The sequence below is a fragment of the Neolamprologus multifasciatus genome, chromosome 22 (assembly GCF_963576455.1).
Source record: "Neolamprologus multifasciatus chromosome 22, fNeoMul1.2, whole genome shotgun sequence".
Taxonomy (NCBI): domain Eukaryota; kingdom Metazoa; phylum Chordata; class Actinopteri; order Cichliformes; family Cichlidae; genus Neolamprologus; species Neolamprologus multifasciatus.
In genome coordinates, this window is record NC_140459.1 from 31130385 (window position 1) to 31147626 (window position 17242).

At 43.2% G+C, this 17242-nt stretch overlaps 1 protein-coding gene and 1 long non-coding RNA gene across 2 annotated transcripts; both read right to left on the minus strand.

Annotated features, from left to right (window-relative positions):
* Positions 1–1098: 1098 nt before the first annotated feature.
* nsun2 (NOP2/Sun RNA methyltransferase 2) lies at positions 1099–16280 on the minus strand. The gene is made up of 19 exons (XM_085147677.1): positions 16044–16280; positions 15448–15605; positions 15135–15239; positions 14953–15058; positions 14752–14823; positions 12297–12381; positions 11993–12185; positions 11365–11439; positions 11072–11202; positions 9048–9121; positions 7888–8018; positions 7302–7398; positions 6923–7140; positions 6684–6776; positions 6463–6598; positions 2900–2980; positions 2289–2427; positions 1931–1970; positions 1099–1822 (listed from the first exon to the last, which is right to left on the minus strand). The coding sequence occupies exons 1-19, from the start codon at positions 16107–16109 to the stop codon at positions 1501–1503; spliced, it is 2322 nt and encodes a 773-aa protein (XP_085003803.1). The 5' UTR covers positions 16110–16280; the 3' UTR covers positions 1099–1500.
* On the minus strand, positions 3975–6455 carry LOC146493750 (uncharacterized). Its single transcript, XR_014871802.1, has 2 exons — positions 5733–6455; positions 3975–4736 (listed from the first exon to the last, which is right to left on the minus strand). It is a non-coding gene; the product is annotated as an uncharacterized LOC146493750 (long non-coding RNA).
* Positions 16281–17242: the final 962 nt, after the last annotated feature.

A 17242-nucleotide genomic window follows, 5' to 3' on the forward strand; every position in this document is an offset into this window, starting at 1 on the left:
CAGTACAAGGCTAAACATGTCTATCACTGATGTTCGGTGATGTCTGTGGGGACTGTTTCGCTTTGGCTGCCAATCTCAGGAACGTGAGTGCGTCAGTGTTTAGTTCTTAACATCTAACACCAGCTCCTATCCCATACCTGTCCCCTTTTACCACTGCAAACACTGTTATTACATACCCACAGCTTTAGGAAGTGACATGAAAGCTGCTTTCCTGAAAGGTAATACCCAGCGCTCTGCACTTCAGAGGTCACGGATGAAAAAGGGAAGAACGGATTAAGGACAGTTTGGAGCAGAAAACAAGAAAAGCGGAGGAGTGCAGGATGCTCTCTGTGGTCCCTCTGTTCACCAGACAGAGGTAAGGGGGCTGGTTGTCATGCCAGCTGTTGTCATGGCAGCTGGACTGAGTAATAAACATAAGGAGGAAATGTCCAGCCAGCCAGTGAAGTGAAGGCGCCGTGGCAACCGCTGCCGGAAATGTGGTTTGATTTTGTGTTTGACCTTCGCTTTAAGAAGTGTACTTGTTGAAACTCAGCATTGTGATGCATCAGTGTTTAAATACTTTTCTCAAATAATATTGACACATCTACAGGAGGCTTTTTGGTCATGTCAATCACACACTTTTGGTTTTTTTTAACTTTAACTTTGGACCAGAGTGAAATCCCACCCCCGCCTAACTTTTAATCTTATATAACCTTTATATAGGGAGATTATTTTCTCCACTCCATAAAATAAATGAATGTGTGTAGCTATCACCAAGCTTGCCAGCATCAGATTTAATCTGGCACATCAGCCTCTAATCCAAATGTGGCTCCTTAAAACCGACAAGGTGGATGTGGCCATCTTTTATTTACAGTCTATGCCCAGCCTCTGTGCCCGCTGTTCTGCAACCATAGCTGGAAACTTGTTACTTCTTCATTTTTATGGTCTTTGATAGCTGGAAACCACAAGCATGTCACTGAAAGTAACTTACCTGCAAGAGTTTATTTAATATCCAACATTCACCATCTACTTCTAATCAATCCCTGCTCAAGCACCCTTGTATAGATCAGCAGAGCCGCATTAATCTTAAAGTGAAATCACTTGACTAGTGACACAGTGAATCTTTTAAGCATTTAATCAGCTTCGTACTTCTGCTTAATTACAGGTGTAAAAAATAAAACAGCAATTAATAGAAACCTGAATGTGAGCAATTGAATGAAATGGATCTGTTCCACTCATCGGTGGAATATATTTGTTAAAATGCAAAAAGAAAAAAAGTTTATAAAATAATATAAGCCATTTAACTAAAATGCTGACTCCTAGAGAGGCTCCAATAAATGAAAAATCCCACGGGAGTGCATCTCTGGGAGGGAATCCTTGTGCACTGGCAGTGTGGTGAGCAGAGGAACCCGTAGCGGTGCGTTACCCTCCTGTACCACGGCGTGTGGTTGTGGACCTGGTCAACAGCTCTTAAAGCTCCGATACGTCAGTCAGTCCTTTCTTACAATCGCCTTCACGCTCTCAGCTACTCGTCTCTTTGTCACCACAGTCGGTCTTTGATTCTGATGATCCATTTTCATTGCCGTTCTCCAAATCCACCTCTTTGTCTGCTGCTCTTTCCTCTTCCTGCTCTTCGTCCTTCTCTGCCGCATCCTCTGCTTCCTCCTTTCCGTCCTTTTCTCCATCACTCTGTTTCTGCCCGAGGCCCTGTTTGTCTCTGAAGACCTCCACACCTAACATTCGGAGGTAATGAAACCTCTCGTTGCGGGGGACGAATGCTCGGATGGACGTCTTTCCCCTCCAGCCACACAGCTGGATGGGACACTGAGGTTCCCCTGGGTTACTGAAAAATAAAGGACGATGGTGGGTCGCACAGTTTAACCAAACAAAAAACAGGCTGTCACTTCAAAATGCAAACATCAGAAACACTAAAAACATGCTACAAGCTTACTTTGGGTTTGGGATGTACTTCAGCACAATGCTTCCCATTCCTGTGGAGAGAAAACTAAAGTTTTACAGGAAGTAGAAAGTGATACAACCTACTGTGACGTTAAGTTATACGGCAGGAAAACGTACATAAAATATGACCACTGACGGGTGACATGAATAACACTGTGGGTGGGTGGGTGGGATATATTAGAGTGGAAGTGGGAATTTGTAAAAATATTTTTTGATGAGAATTACAGATTCCATTTTCACTTTCATTTGCCATAAATGTATATTTAAGGCAACTTAAAGACCAGTGTGCACCCTGGATATATTTTCCCCAAACACACACAGTTTGAGAGCATATCTATGTTTGACTGTACCAATTTTCTGGGCCTGTGCATGCGCTTCATCCTCCAGCTTGCTGAGGTAGGGGTTCTCCTGGGTCAGCAGCACTTTGATGTCCTCCACACTCACCCTGATGATCCTGGAGTGTATATATGGCTGCAGAGTGTAAATACCCTGGTAGGACACAAAGTACATGTGGCTGACAATCGGCACAAAGAAACTCTTTCCAGTTACACGCAGCATATAAAATGAATTCATTATCAACTCGTTTGAGTGTGAAATCGACCGTCTGGCTCACTTGTTATTCGGCTACAGCTCTGCGTTGGCCACAGTAAAGACAGCAGGAAGGATTTCTTGCATGTTTGAACATTAAATTAAATGTATTATAACCTCAAAGTATATTTAAGTTGATAAAATAATAGAACTATTAAGTTTTTGTGCATCGCGTCACTGATGAATGACTGATCAGTCTCCAAATCATTCAGCTTTTAGTCAAGATGACAGCCAAAGAACAAATGGAAACACAGAAATATATACAGGACTGAACTGTGTGACTGCCTGAAAACTGTGTGTGTGTGTGTGTGTGTGTGTGTGTGTGTGTGTGTGTGTGTGTGTGTGTGTGTGTGTGTGTGTGTGTGTGTGTTACCTCCTGAGCCAGTCTAAAGGCACAGCCAAACTCCTCCCCTTCACTATTGCGAGACCACACCTTCACCCCTGTGTTTATGACCTGAGAGACAAAAAACAAAGCGTAATGAACCACGTCCATATAAAAACACCACACTGAAATAAACAGAAAAAAGAGACAGGTTATTTAAATTCCAATCAGTGACTAATTATGTTTCTTGTAGCTTTCATGGTGATGCAATTGTAATTACACTGAACTCTCTTCCTCCAGGCAACGACTGTACAAGACATCGGCACACAGCCAGCCGGTCTCTGGTGTCCCAGCAGGTGTGGGAGCAACTGTGTCAGTGATTTGCATAGTAAAAACTTTATCACACACATGCTGTTCTTTTTATAAGGGAACTAAAGTCAATTTAATGAGACTACTGAGCTAAAGGTGATCCGCAAGGCTTCAATCATCAGGCCTAGAGACTGGTCGGCAACCCCTTGGCAACTGATTGACGAGTGGTTGCTGGAGGTTGCAAAGGTGCTGGTGCACCAAAAACCTCATAGTCACCTTTAGTTTGCATGGAAGACGCCAACTTGTATGCAAACACTCATGTTTTATTCTCAGAGCTGACGTGAAACGTGAACAAAATCAAACTGGAAACAGAAAATGTTCTAAAAATCTACTGGCAACCTCCTACCAACCAAAGCAATCACAGTGTGGTTTCCGGTGCACCGAATGCACTTTTCCCTAGTTCCGGTGGTTGCCATTTGCTAGGCTTGTTTCACCAAGGTGCAATCAGCGCTCAGGTTTTCCTGTGGTGCTGTTTACATGTCAGGATTATTTTGGTGTGAGCTGAACGTTATTGGAGATGCCTGCTGTAGAAATGTTTGCCTTCTCTTGAACATAATGGAGCCAGAGGCCTGTATAGTAAAGCGAGGCTGTGAAGGTGATTCACCTCTTAGCAGGATATATCACGACCGTAACTTTATGTTCCAGATAAGAGGGCTGCAAGTACAAAATAACCATCTACTCCCTAATCGGTCCTCTAGAAAATAGTCCCCTCATTCCTGGAAGACTCAGACGTCTGTGTACAGTGAGCCTAAAATGGTAAATGGACTGAATGGACTGATTCTTATATAGCGCTTTTCTACTCTCCCGGAGTACTCAAAGCGCTCTATACAACACGCCACATTCACCCAGTCACACCCATTCTCACAAGCACTATCTCTATACTGAGTGCTTTCTAACTACACTCACACACATTCATACTCCAATGGATGCATCGGAGAGCAACTTGGGGTTAGTATCTTGCCCAAGGATACTTGGCATGCAGACTGGAGGAGCCTGGGATCGAACCTCCAACCTTCCGATCAGTAGGTGACCTGCTCTACCTCCTGAGCTAGCTAAGCCTTAGTCTAAAGACCCGATGCCAACACAGGTCCTACTTACCAATTAGAAACATGTTCTGATGTTTATTTTTTAATTTCTCAGACCATTTAGCGCCCGCTGAAAGAATGAGGCTGAATTTCACCATTACAATGCACTGAGCATCTCATTAACTCAGTGAAACACACAGCTGTAATTTTAGTCAGATACTTTGTGTCTTAATGATGGTGCTCTGAAATCTTTACATACACTTTTTCTTTTGTTGCCAGATTTAAACAGATACTTTATAATCATGCTTTTCTAGTTTTACTGACCACTCAAAGCCTTAAGTATACAAACACTAATACATGCTTTGAAAATGAAATAGGCCTACAGATTATACATGTTTTTTGTATGTGTTTACCACACATACACAAATGGCCTGGTATTTATACAGTGCTTTTTTCTTTTCTTTTTTTAAATCTTCCATCACTACACTGTAGGGCTGCCACAAACGATTATTTTGACAGTCGACTAGTCGCAGATTATTTTTGCGATTAGTCGACTAATCAGATCATCATCCATTGGACGTAAAACGTACAGCTTATTGCACCAGCAGCATCTGCTCTTATATAACTATCATTAGCTTACAGCTTTAAGTGTTTAAGGTATGTGCTAACTAAAAATAAAGACAAGATGAGAGTTTATTAAATTTCAATGAAATTTGCAGATTGTTTCGGTGAAGTTTAATAAACTCCTTGCTATCTAAAATATAACAGGACACCGGAGTATATTCTCGAGCATCTCACACTTCTGATAATCAGCTGTCTGCTTGACGTTTATTCAGCTGTGTAAAAACTTTAATCTCAGCCAAACCGATTTACTCAGGAACAAATAAAATACTAAAAAAAAGCCAAACAATAACATTTTTAAGTTATCTAAGTGACTTATATATATTTAACCTGAGTAGTGAAAGATGGCGGTGGGTTTGAAAACGATTTGCCGGGAGTCCGGTGTTCTCACGGCTCTAGTTAGCCTAGCCCTCAGCTAGCTATCGAGCTAGTGGCTAACAGACGTCTCCGAAAACGTCGGAGCGCTTTTGAAAATATGTGGTGTCTTGATAAACTGAGCAGATATTTGAGGTTTACACAGCTACATTCTCGCCTGAAAATATGTTAAACGTTTATTTTGTGACCCAGAAAGAATAATAAGAGTAATATTAAAACTAACTAGCTGCCGCCATTGCTGGAAACTGAGCTGGGCTGCGCTATGAATTCTGGGACACAGCTTCTTCTTCTTCAAGGTTTAACGGCAGCTGGCATCCTTGTACATGCAGTGCTGCCATCTTCTGTTTCAGTCCGTCATTACACTCTTAAATCCTACTACTTATTCCTGCGTCTTTTGTGATCTTACAAAGCTTCAAACGACGCGTCGACTATTAAATCAGTCGTCGACGATTTTGATAGTCGACTAATCGTCGCAGCCCTACTACACTGTTGACCATATTCATCCATTTTTATCCATCACATACAGACCAACACACCTGGATATCTGAATGACAGCAATCTGGGTTTCAGCATCTTGTCCAACAACATCTAACCCGGCCTTCACGAGACAATCAACAGACACCCTCCGCATTTTTCACTGGTCATATACTGCACTACATGACAGGTTAGGTGAAGGCACTCCACACCACACACGTTTACTCCCACTATGTTAATGAGAAAGTAGACGTTTCTGCACACGATCGCTCCAGAACTGAGCAACTCGTAACGCATTTAAATGGATAAACAGGACAACAAACCAGAGGAAAAATATGAAAATTAAGATCTTGAGCTTTCCTGTTCCTTTAAGACAAAGTGACTAAAAATTGAGAAACAACAAACACCGGGGAGAACAAACAGCCCGAGTCCCCACATTGCCACCTGTGCAGGTCCTGCAGGGTGGAGGACCAGAGGGATTTGGGAAAGGAGAGGCTCCCATCTGTTTAAGCTGCTTCCCTCACACAGAGACAAACACACAAAGAAAGGAAAAATAACAACAACACAACCAACCAAACAGATGAATCAATGTAAAGCCCATAAATCAGCACTTAGGTAAACATAATGCTTCTTCCTCCAGAGGATCGATACTCGATACAATGTCTCCAGGACATAACTGATTATAGATTGGCTGTATCAATTTTCAAAAACACAGAAATGTTTCATCTTCATTATCAAACGTGTGCCTACCTTCATGCGTTCGCTGTTATTGAGCAGGACATTACGGAGCTCTTTGGACACCATGTACAGGTTCCTCTTCTTGCCCTCATGGGTCCGAGTCAGGACGTTGAGTTTGGGGAAGTCGGGAGACAGATCATAGAAAGACCTAGAGGAAAACAGGAAACAGGCATTTATGCTGCAGAAAAATGTTGAAAACACCTATTTTACATTGAAGACAAGGGTGCACTTACTGTATGGTGGTGAAGACAGGGTCATCATCACTTAAGAACACAAAGGGGTCTTCTTTATATCCAAACAGCCTCATCTTCTTTGAGGGTGGAGGCCTGAAAAAGGACAGATACAAAATGTTTACTTACATTTTAAAGGGCTTGTTTGTGGGTCCAAAACTGCTTTTTTTAAAATCTGTATTTATAACCAGTTAATAGTCATAAGTTTCCATTTATTAGTTCATGAGCTCAGTGCGACTCACCCACACATCCCCTCTGGTTTAGCACCGGCATCCTGACCCACAGAAGCTCCTTCGGGCGTCTCATCTGCCTCCTTGTCCACTTTTTCCTCTTGGCTGTTCCCCTCCACCTTCTCAGTGGGACCTTCAGGGGGGAGATGTGGAGTGTCTCCTGGTGACGGAGCCTCCTTGGAGCTGCCGGTTTGGGCAGCTGAGCTCGACAGCTTGGAGTCTTTCCTCAGCTGGAGATGGAAGAGGAGGAGAGTGAACGGACAAAGAAAAAACAGAGGAAGCTCCAGGTGTGGTTAATAACCCGACCAGGTGGGCGAGGTTAGGTGAGGCGAGGCACGTGGGGTGGGGGGCAGAAGGGGGGCATCGTGTGTGAGTGTTTAAGATGAAGTACCTTAGGATATCTTTTGTTCCAAGGCATCGGGGCTTTCTTCACCAGCACAGCCACAAAGAAACCTCCAGTGTTCTGGTGATGTGGCAGAATCCTCATACTGCCATAAAACACACACGCAGAGAAAAATTAATAAAAATAAATAAATAAATCACAGCTTGGGGTTTGATAGAGCCCCCTGCTGTGAAGACAGCCTTAATCAACATGTGACAACAGCTCCCTCTGCTGCCAATATCAAGTCATTGTGAGCACTGACGCTTAAACATGACATCATCCTCCGTAATGCGAGGGTGGCAGGTGCGCCTGCATCTACTGCACACTGGATGCGAGTTCAAAAAGCAGTTTACGGTGGTGAGAGGTGACGGTGTAGGATGCGCTCTACTGTACTCCCTGATTTCACAATTCTGTAAAATGAAATTCTGTATTTTAACGATTCTTGAAAGAAATCAGCCAAAACAAAGCAGGCTAACAAACGTTTTAAGATTGAACACTTTAATAAGCTATTTCACACTATTTTTAAGAGAACACCTTCGATTCTAAAACGCATTTGCATGGACCTGCATCTGTTTGTCTGGGACTGCTCACTTACCATCTCTCCAGATGAAAGCTTGCCAGTTTCTCTGGGTCTTTTTGCGGGAACATGGTAGGTCGGATCTGCGTATGACGACTACTCGGGACCTCGGACCAGACCGTGTACCACTGGCCTTCTTTAGTCATCAGCTACAAAGAAACAGAAATAGTCTGGATACAGATCTACAATTCAAAAGTAACGACTGGCATTAAAAAAAATAATTACCGTAATTGTCGGGCTATAAGCCGCTACTTTTTGCACAAGCTTTGAACCCTGCGGCTTTTAGTCAGGTGCGGCTTTTCTATGGATTGTCCATGATTTTTGTGATATGGTAAGACGATTTGTTTTGTTTGTTCCGCTGTTGTACGGCACTACGTTGCCTGGCGGAAGGGCATGTGATCAGACACACAGTATCGGGGTTCAAGAGTGGTATGTTGGTCACATGTCCATCCGCCAGGCAACGTAGTGCCGTACGAAGTAGCGCGAAAAACAAACTTCAAAGTAGCACTACGTGTTCAGCGGGAGGCGTGGATGACGAGCGGCGATAAACTTGCGAAAAGCAAGTTATGCCCAACTCCACCGGTGGAATCTGACAGCGTGGAAAAGTGTGAAAACATCCATGATCACCAATGGATTTCGAAGGGCTGGACTGCTGCATGATGGAGAGGAGGACACCGCCACGGCCCTTCAGAGGGTGTTTGACTCTGACACTGACAACTAGGATTTGTTTGGTTTTGAAAGTGACAACAAAGAAAAGAAGCTGAGAGTGGATGACGAAGCCATCCTGAGCCTGTTCGTATCCGACACTGGAGAAGAGGACTTTGGTGGTTTTAGTGCGCAGGAAGATGAGAAAGATGGTGGTGAATGACTGACTTTTCTTCTTGTTAAAGCCGTGTCACTGCACCTGAGCCTAAAAGGTAGTCCGAATCTATTTTTCTGGTCTGCTGTAGGTTATTGTTATGTTGTTGTGTCTCCAAACAGCCATGTCTTTGCTGACAATTCCCTTTGTGCATATTATCTTACATATGATAAGTCAACATTGAAACACCTGCGGCTTTTAGTCAGTTGCGGCTAATGTATGTACAAAACAGGATTTTCCCCTGATTTTAGCTTGTGCGGCTAATATTCAGGTGCGCTTTGTAGTCCGGGAAATACGGTAATTAAATAACATCCAGTACCTTCCAGGAAGTGACCCCAGGCATCCACTTCAGCCCCGGCAGGTCAGCTGAGCAGTCAGCCAGCTCCAACGCTCCTGGTAACATGAAGCAAGAGAGCAGCCAGTCTTTATAAGATATGACATTTACACATAACTTTCATAAAACACAAAGTGAAATATTTAGTCTGTTGAAAATTGACGAGCTGAGGTGTAGCTGCTGACATCTCCTTGGATGGAGATGATCTGACTATGAGTTGCTCTTACAGTAGCAACCACAGATGCCACCAGAACTGATATCTCGAACAGCCTCTTGTCAATAACAAGGTAAATATAGTCTAAATGATCTCCTGCTCTTAATCTAATTTTGTCAAACTCAAAGTAAACTTTCTCCTCTCTGCTATATACAGTACAGTATATACAGTACAGTATATACAGTACAGTATATACAGTACAGTATATAGAGAGCCGAGACGACAAGGCTTCAGCGCCATTCAGTGGAAAAGATCAATAAATGGAGAAACTAATCAGGAAGGCTGGCTCTGTGGTCGGCATGAAGCTGGACACTCTGGTGACAGTGGCAGAGAAAAGGACCTTAAAGAAACTGATGGACATTATGAACAATGCCGGGCATCCTCTGCACACGGTCGTAAACAATCAGAGGAGCCTGTTCAGCAACAGGCTGCTTCTCCCAAAGTCAAAAACCAACAGACTTAAAAACTCCTTTGTCCCACACGCCATCAAACTGTTTAACTCCTCACTGGAGGGGAGAGGGAGGAGAAACACGGGGACAGGGGAGGGTGGGAACAACTGAGCTGTAGGTGCTTTTCTACACTGTGCAATATTTGTTTTTTGTTTTTCTTTTGTCTTTTTTTTTCTTATATTCGACTGTGCAATAATCACTGTGCAATATACTCACTCAAATGAGCAATCCTATTTATCCATATTGTATATTCTGTATCTATATATGTGTATATATGGTGTATTTATGCTTATATCCTTACTCTCATTCCCCTTAATGTATCTGTAACATGCAACTTCTTTCGGTGCTTTGCTACTGGAAACTGAATTTCCCGGAGGAACCCACCCGAGGGATTAATAAAGTTTCATCTAATCTAATCTAATCTAAATATAGGAAGAGTAAGAATAAACATACACTTTAGGACTAAGATAAGGAGAGTAAATATACACTTTGAGGTAAAAAGGCTTAATAACAGTCTAAAATTTACAACTGAAATTTAAAGTGACCTTGAAGTGGTTTAAAATGACCAACATAGCAGCTTTACAGTTTACAGTATGAATAAATAAAAGAATTCCTCGGTCGGGAAACCAAACAAAACAACATCTACGCCGTAGAAAAACAAACAAACTGTATTTTGCTGGAGCGCTATCAGCCGCTGCCTGCTCATGGCACCGCCGGAAATACCATTTGACTTTAATTTACAAGATTCAGTTTAGAAAAGGAAATTAAAAAAAAAAAAAAAAAAAAAAAAAAAGGGGGGGCACACTGGATTTACAGAAATGAAAAATGTGCCACCTTAAACTTGGTCAAAATTGTCAATGCTTTCTAATATTTAAGGAAATCTTAGACATAACTTTGCAAGAGGGACTGTAGTCTAAATCTGACATCTGTATGTGAGCGGCTGACTTTCAGTGTCTAAACACAATTTACGATGAATATTTGTCAATTTTCTGTCACAAACCTAAGTACAAGTCATTGAGCTTCATTTACTAAAAGTGTGTAAACAAATGTCTGCATCCACCCAATTTATATCATCACCAATTTCTCTTCTTCACCTGGATGTAAACGTGTTTCCTCAGTATGCAAATTGTATGAAGATCCACAAGGTTGTTGTTTCATATCGATTCAGATTTTGTGCACGAACTCATTTTTTGTCCACAGTAAGAACGATTCCACACAAATATTAGTAAACGAGGCCATTGTTTTATTATCAAACCCTCCACAGCGAAGCAGAGTGTATGAAACAGCTAACACATTAATATGAATGCTGACCTCTTACTGTGTGACCCAGAACGTGTGTTTGTTACCTTCACTTTTCTCCAGCAGTGCCGCTATGACAGCCTCGTCCTCTATGGGGTTGAGTGAACAGGTGGAGTAGACCATCCTCCCTCCCACAGCCAGCTGTTCCACACCACGCACAGCGATACGCAGCTGGAGCCTGGTGAAAACACACGTGTGCGCTCTGTAATCCTGCCAACGTTTTAAATTAAGACCAAAAGCGACACGCTCCATTCCCTTGCTGTTTAGTCAATTTGCTGTACCACACGACTGCATTCCTGTGTTGTAGCTTAGGCGTGAGCGCGCGCTCTCCTCCACTCACCCGTGGAGATGCAGGCTGTTGCTGGTCGTCCACTTCTTCCACACGTCTATGTTCTTCCTCATGGTGCCATCCCCACTGCAGAGCACAGAGCAGCAACAGTCAGAACACCCACCTCGTCTTGGCCCGAGGCGACGAAACCTCCACGGAGCCTTTTTTCAACTTGTCATGAGGCAAATAAAATGTCTGCGAAGCACAAACTGTCTGCTTCTGTCTTCATTACTGCTTTTCCTCCCCCCCACGCCTCTCCCCTCCCTATGTTGTCTTTGGCAGAAGACTCCTGGCTTCAGCACTACGGCTGCCCAAACTCAGGCAGCATTTGCAAACCGAGGCAGTTCTGCTTTGGCCACAAAATGATGCTAAATTTCAAGAGATGAAAGATGTGGACAAATGTTTTGCCACCCTACTGAAACCTGAAGGTCGCAAAGACACTAACAGCAACGTATGAGGACGGTGCGTTTGATGGAGAGTGTGGTACGTCGTCTACATCTGCCTCATACAATCTGCTTTCCTGTCAAACACCCACACATGAATCAGAGCTTACTAATCATATTTTCACTGTTTTAGCAGCTTCGTAACCCCAACTCTCTGCATGAGCGATGCAGACATGTAAGCGGATACGTCTGCTGACCTGCAGGGCACATCACACAGGATGCGGTCATAGAAGAGGACGTCCTTCTTGCCATTGGAGTTGATCTCCAGGGTGGGAATGCAGGAGGCGTCGTGGTTCACCACCATGATACAGGGGCTGTTGAGCCGCTTGGCTTGGTGCACGAGCAAGTAGCACCGCTTATTGTCCACGTCATTTGCAATGACAAAGCCCTCTGAAAGGTGGAGATCAGGTTTGAACTTATATACACTATTAATGCAAGAGAATCTTGAGGGTTTTTTGCAATTTAAAGAAACAAAACATGGATTTCTTCCAGTTTTCCTACCTGGAAACGGCACATCCATGTCAGCATGAAGCATCTCGATCAGCTGGGCTGTCTTCGACCCTGGAGCTGCACACATGTCCAGGATCTGCATAGAAACGATCTTTTTAAACTTTTTTGTTACCAACACAGACTCCTGTGGGAGGACAATACGTTCACGGTCGCTGAAGGACATTTGGCAGAGTGTAGTCTCTGCTAATCAGTTGTTCCTGTCCTGTGTTTTCCCATCTGACTGGCTCCCTAGCAAAACTGCTTTTGTGGCAGAACTCAACACAGACTTCAGCTGCCTCGTCCCACAGAGTTGTCTTGCTTTTCTGCTGGTAACAGTCAGCCTTCTACTCTGGAGATCCTCTGTGAGCAAGAGGACCAATGTAACCAGAACCCGGAGTGGGTGGAGAACTGGTTCGTGTGCCGACACACTGAGCTAATCGAGACTGTGGAACAAGGACAGAACAGCTAGATCTGACTGAGGATGAGAAATAGCTAACTATATTGCTCAGTTATCGTAACACAAATTAACTGGGATATAAAATATTTGTCGGGTTTAAACTCTGTCCTTCATCTCAGGACTTCACACCTCTCAGCTCCCAGCCATCACACCCACCCCCGGCTTCTGTGGACTCCAACGTACACCCCCCTCCCCCAAAATCCACTCTTTCTATCTCAGCACTTCAAGTGAGGAACGAGCTTCGCATGATCAAGGTGTGGAAAGCTGCAGGTCCAGATGACATCAGCTCCAGGTTCCTGAGATGCTGCGCAGAAGAACTGTGTGGCATCCTAGGTTATCTGTTCAACCTGAGCCTGTCACTGGGGAAAGTACCACAGCTGTGGAAGACCTCCTGTGTGGTACCAAAGACCTCCCATCTCAAGGACCTCAGCAGCTACAGGCCGGTAGCCCTGACATCGCATCTGATGAAGACCCTCGAGAGGTTGGTTCTAAACCATCTGCGCCCTCTGGTGAGGTCTTCATTGGATCCGCTGCAGTTTGCTTACCAGCCTGGCATCGGGGTGGAGGACGCCATCATCTACCTCCTGCACCGAGCTCTGACTCACCTGGAGAAGCCTGGAAGCACTGTGAGGATCATGTTCTTTGATTTCTCCAGTGCTTTCAACACCATCCAGCCACGACTTCTGAGAGACAAGCTGGAGCTATCGGGAGTGGACCACCACATGTCCCAGTGGATACTGGACTACCTCACAGAACGCCCACAGTATGTGAGGTCACAGGGCTGTGTCGCTGGTCTGCAGTACGGGGGCCCCACAGGGAACTGTGCTGGCACTGTTCCTCTTCACCCTCTACACTGCAGACTTCTCCATCAACTCCCCACGCTGCCACCTACAGAAGTTCTCTGACGACTCTGCCATAGTCGGCCTCATCACAGGTGAGGACGACTCAGAGTACAGACAGTGGACTCTGGACTTTGTTGACTGGTGTCAGCAGAACCACCTGCTGAACGCCGGGAAAACGAAGGAGTTGGTGGTGGACTTCCGGAGACGCAGACCCACCACACTGACACCGGTGAAGATCCAGGGAGTGGACATTGAGATAGTGGACTCTTATAGGTACCTGGGTGTTCACCTGAATAATAAACTGGACTGGAGCCACAACACTGATGCTCTTTACAGGAAGGGTCAAAGCAGACTCTACCTGCTGAGGCGGCTGAGGTCATTTGAAGTCCAGGGAGCGCTTTTAAAGACCTTCTATGACTCTGTGGTGGCATCTGTCATTTTTTTACAGTGTTGTATGTTGGAGCAGCAGTTTATCGGCAGCTGAGAGGAAGAGGTTGGATAAACTCATCAGGAAGGCCAGCTCTGTTCTGGGATGCACCCTGGACCCAGTGCAGGTGGTGGGAGACAGAAGGACTCTGGCCAAAATAACATCTCTGATGGACAGAGTCTCCCACCCCATGCATGTAGATGTTGCTGAACTGCAGAGCTCCTTCAGTGAGAGACTGCTGCATCCTCGATGCATGAAGGAGCGTTTCTGCAGGTCCTTCCTCCCTGCAGCCGTCAGACTGTACAATCAGAACTGCTCCCAACAAACATAGATGTTTACATCTGCGCTGTAACTGCAATAAGTTAATTAACCGATTCGCACTACAACCTGCTTTGCCTCTTATCTGTAGTTATTTTTATTTAATTTAATAACTGTACAGTGCTCTCTGTATATAGTAACCACTGTCCTTAATGTAAATATGTAAGAAAAGTTGTGTATGTTTCTGTCCTGTGTACTGTTTGTTTGGATATGTGTCTTTTTGGCTGCTGTTACAACCAAATTTCCCCTTGTGGGACAATTAAAGGATTATTCTAAACTCATAAGGGCCTAAGATTTTATTTATGAAACCATGTTCATATGATTTATGCACACACCCCTCACCAGCACAGAGGGTAAATTTGCACACGAGTTTAAAACAGAGAAAAAGTTCAATTGCATTAAGTATAATAAAACTGCTTTTACCTTGTGATGGGGCTCAATCTTCAGAAGTAGAGGAGGGATCATGCTGACAGCTTCTTGTCGGCTGATGTTGCCCTGCGAGGACAAACAAAAGGAATGTCAGTCTCTCCACTTCTTCACCAACGTCCTGACATGTTTTGGGTTTTTTTTAACCCCCTTCCACTGGTAACACAAATGTGATCTTTGGGATTGTGACTGACTCACCGACTCGGTCTCGCTGACCAAAAACTGGTGGAACTTCTCCAGCAGGGGAGACTTCCTTATGATCTTCCTGCTCATGTTGGTGTGCCAGGCCTGCTCATCAGGGTACCTGAGGACAGTCCACAATCTGGTTTTAATTTGAATCGGTGCATCTTTTTAGTCTTGGGGAAAACATGATATATTACCAGCTGAGAGGCTGCGGAGCTTCGATCTTCTGACCATCGATTTCCAGCTCCTGAATATCCTTGAAATATTTTTCCTTCAGACAATGAAGGATCTCCTTGGCATGGCTGGAAAAGGAAATTAGTAGCATTTACATTAGGGATCTAATATTTCTCCTTATAAATGTAATTAATGATTAAGCATTTTCCCCTTGTAATTAAAAGTGGAATTTCCATGAAAAAGTTCAGAACAATCTAGAAGGGGCACATACGTTCCAATGACAACCTCCTACATGGCGTTAAGCATGAGCCCAAGTTGTAGATCTGTCCAGCTCACCTCTTGTATCCAGTGATGCGGATGGTTGCTGGCAGAGGTTCCCTCATTGCTTCCATGAACTGTTCAAACTCCCCCTCAGGTACCAGACCTAGCTCCTTATAGTAGTTCTCAAACAGCTTGTTCTCCTTGATAATGTCAGCATACCCAGCTCCCCAACCCTGGGACAAACAAATATGTTCATGCAAACTAACAGGAGACAAAATTGCTACACTGAATGTTGTTTGATAAAATCAAATTTAAACTTTACTTGCTTATAATTTTGAGTAACAGCCTGAACAACATAGCATACGATCTGTTACATTTAACTGTGGTGTCGTGCTGAATTTGGCCTATAGTACAACAAGCTGTTCACATATATAAAGATATGCAGATCTTTGTTCAAAAGGGGGAGAAAAAGGAAAATGGTGGTCACACATGGCTTTGAAAACAGCACGGTAACCAGCATCAGTTTATATCTGCTACTTTCAGTAAAGGTAACAGATATAAATTATCCCTGCAGTCGCTTCCTTTCTGCAGTTACTTTATTTAAACGTTCATGTGCGGCGTGGCTAAACACAAACACTAGCTAGTTTGTCTGGAGCAGGAGTTTTACTTACAGCGGTGTCTCTGTTGTCCCTGCCAGCATTCTGGTTTTTCTGCCGCTGTCTGCTTCTTTTCCCCATGTTGGAATAGCAGACAACTCTGGAGAAAAGTCTGCGGAACAACGTGGTGAGTGGACGCGAGCAAAACAGAGCTGTTGCTCAGCTAAAGTGTAAACGTGCAAGGCGCCTGATGATGGACAGGCTGTGTATCCACGGAACGTGCTGCTCTGACGCACGTGAATGAGGACCCCTTGAGGTGGCCGCAAAATCTGCCTGAAAGAAAGCAGAAACGCTTCAACGAGCCGGGTGCACTTTTCTGAAATATTATTTTTACAAAAATAAAGTTTAAATTGTTTACGTGAAACTTTGCAACCATAAAAATTGAATTATATAAAAGACATTGTTCTAATTTCTTGTTTACTATATTACTACATTCCAGCTTGAATGACGATGACCGAATTTGTATAAATGTATGTTTTTCTAAATTAATGCCATTAAAGTAAGTTATGCAAATTAAATAACTAATATTTATTGTCGAAACTACAAACTTCACTTTTTTACACATTATTTAAAAATTGTCCCAACTCGGTTTTGTTTGTTTTTTTTGTTTTTTTAATATAATCGTAATATGTGCCATTGTGGGATTTTATGCAAATAATTGTCTATGAAAATAACAAAGACTCCCTTAACATACACGTGTTCGTTATTTGGCCCTGAATGTTATATTAATCCTACTTCATCAAATTTCTGTTTTTAAAAATTAAATAAATAAATAAATAAATAAATAAATAAATAAATAAATAAATAAATAAATAATAATAATAATCAGTGATCCTACACGATCAGGAGTTGATCAACCAAACGGGCCCCTTAAAGGTCCTATATTATGAATCATCATACTGCCTAGTAACCACCCAACAACCCGTTAAATTGACCTATTTTAGCAATTATGCACTTTTTGCGCCTTAAAATGTTGCATCTTTTTTATTTCATCACAGCAATTTTATACACACAAAACACTAGTTAAACATATTATCTTCACGTTGCATGGCAACCAGCAAGCAAAGAGGTAAAATGATCTGTTTTTCTTTTCTTTTTTTTATCCACCAACAACCCCCTATGAAAGCATCCTATTCTTTTATTTCCATAACAATAACATGTAATTTATATGGAGAAACGCTGTATTAAACATAATATCATTGCCTAGCAACCAC

Coding starts and splice junctions, on each gene's coding strand:
- nsun2 (XM_085147677.1), bottom strand. CDS start 16,109: ATGGGGAAAAGAAGCAGACAGCGGCAGAAAAACCAGAATGCTGGCAGG. Junction 15,059..15,134: donor GCTCCGCAGCCTCTCAGCTG/GTAATATATCAT, acceptor GACTGTCCTCAG/GTACCCTGATGAGCAGGCCT. Junction 11,203..11,364: donor AACAGCCTGCATCTCCACGG/GTGAGTGGAGGA, acceptor TGTTTTCACCAG/GCTCCAGCTGCGTATCGCTG.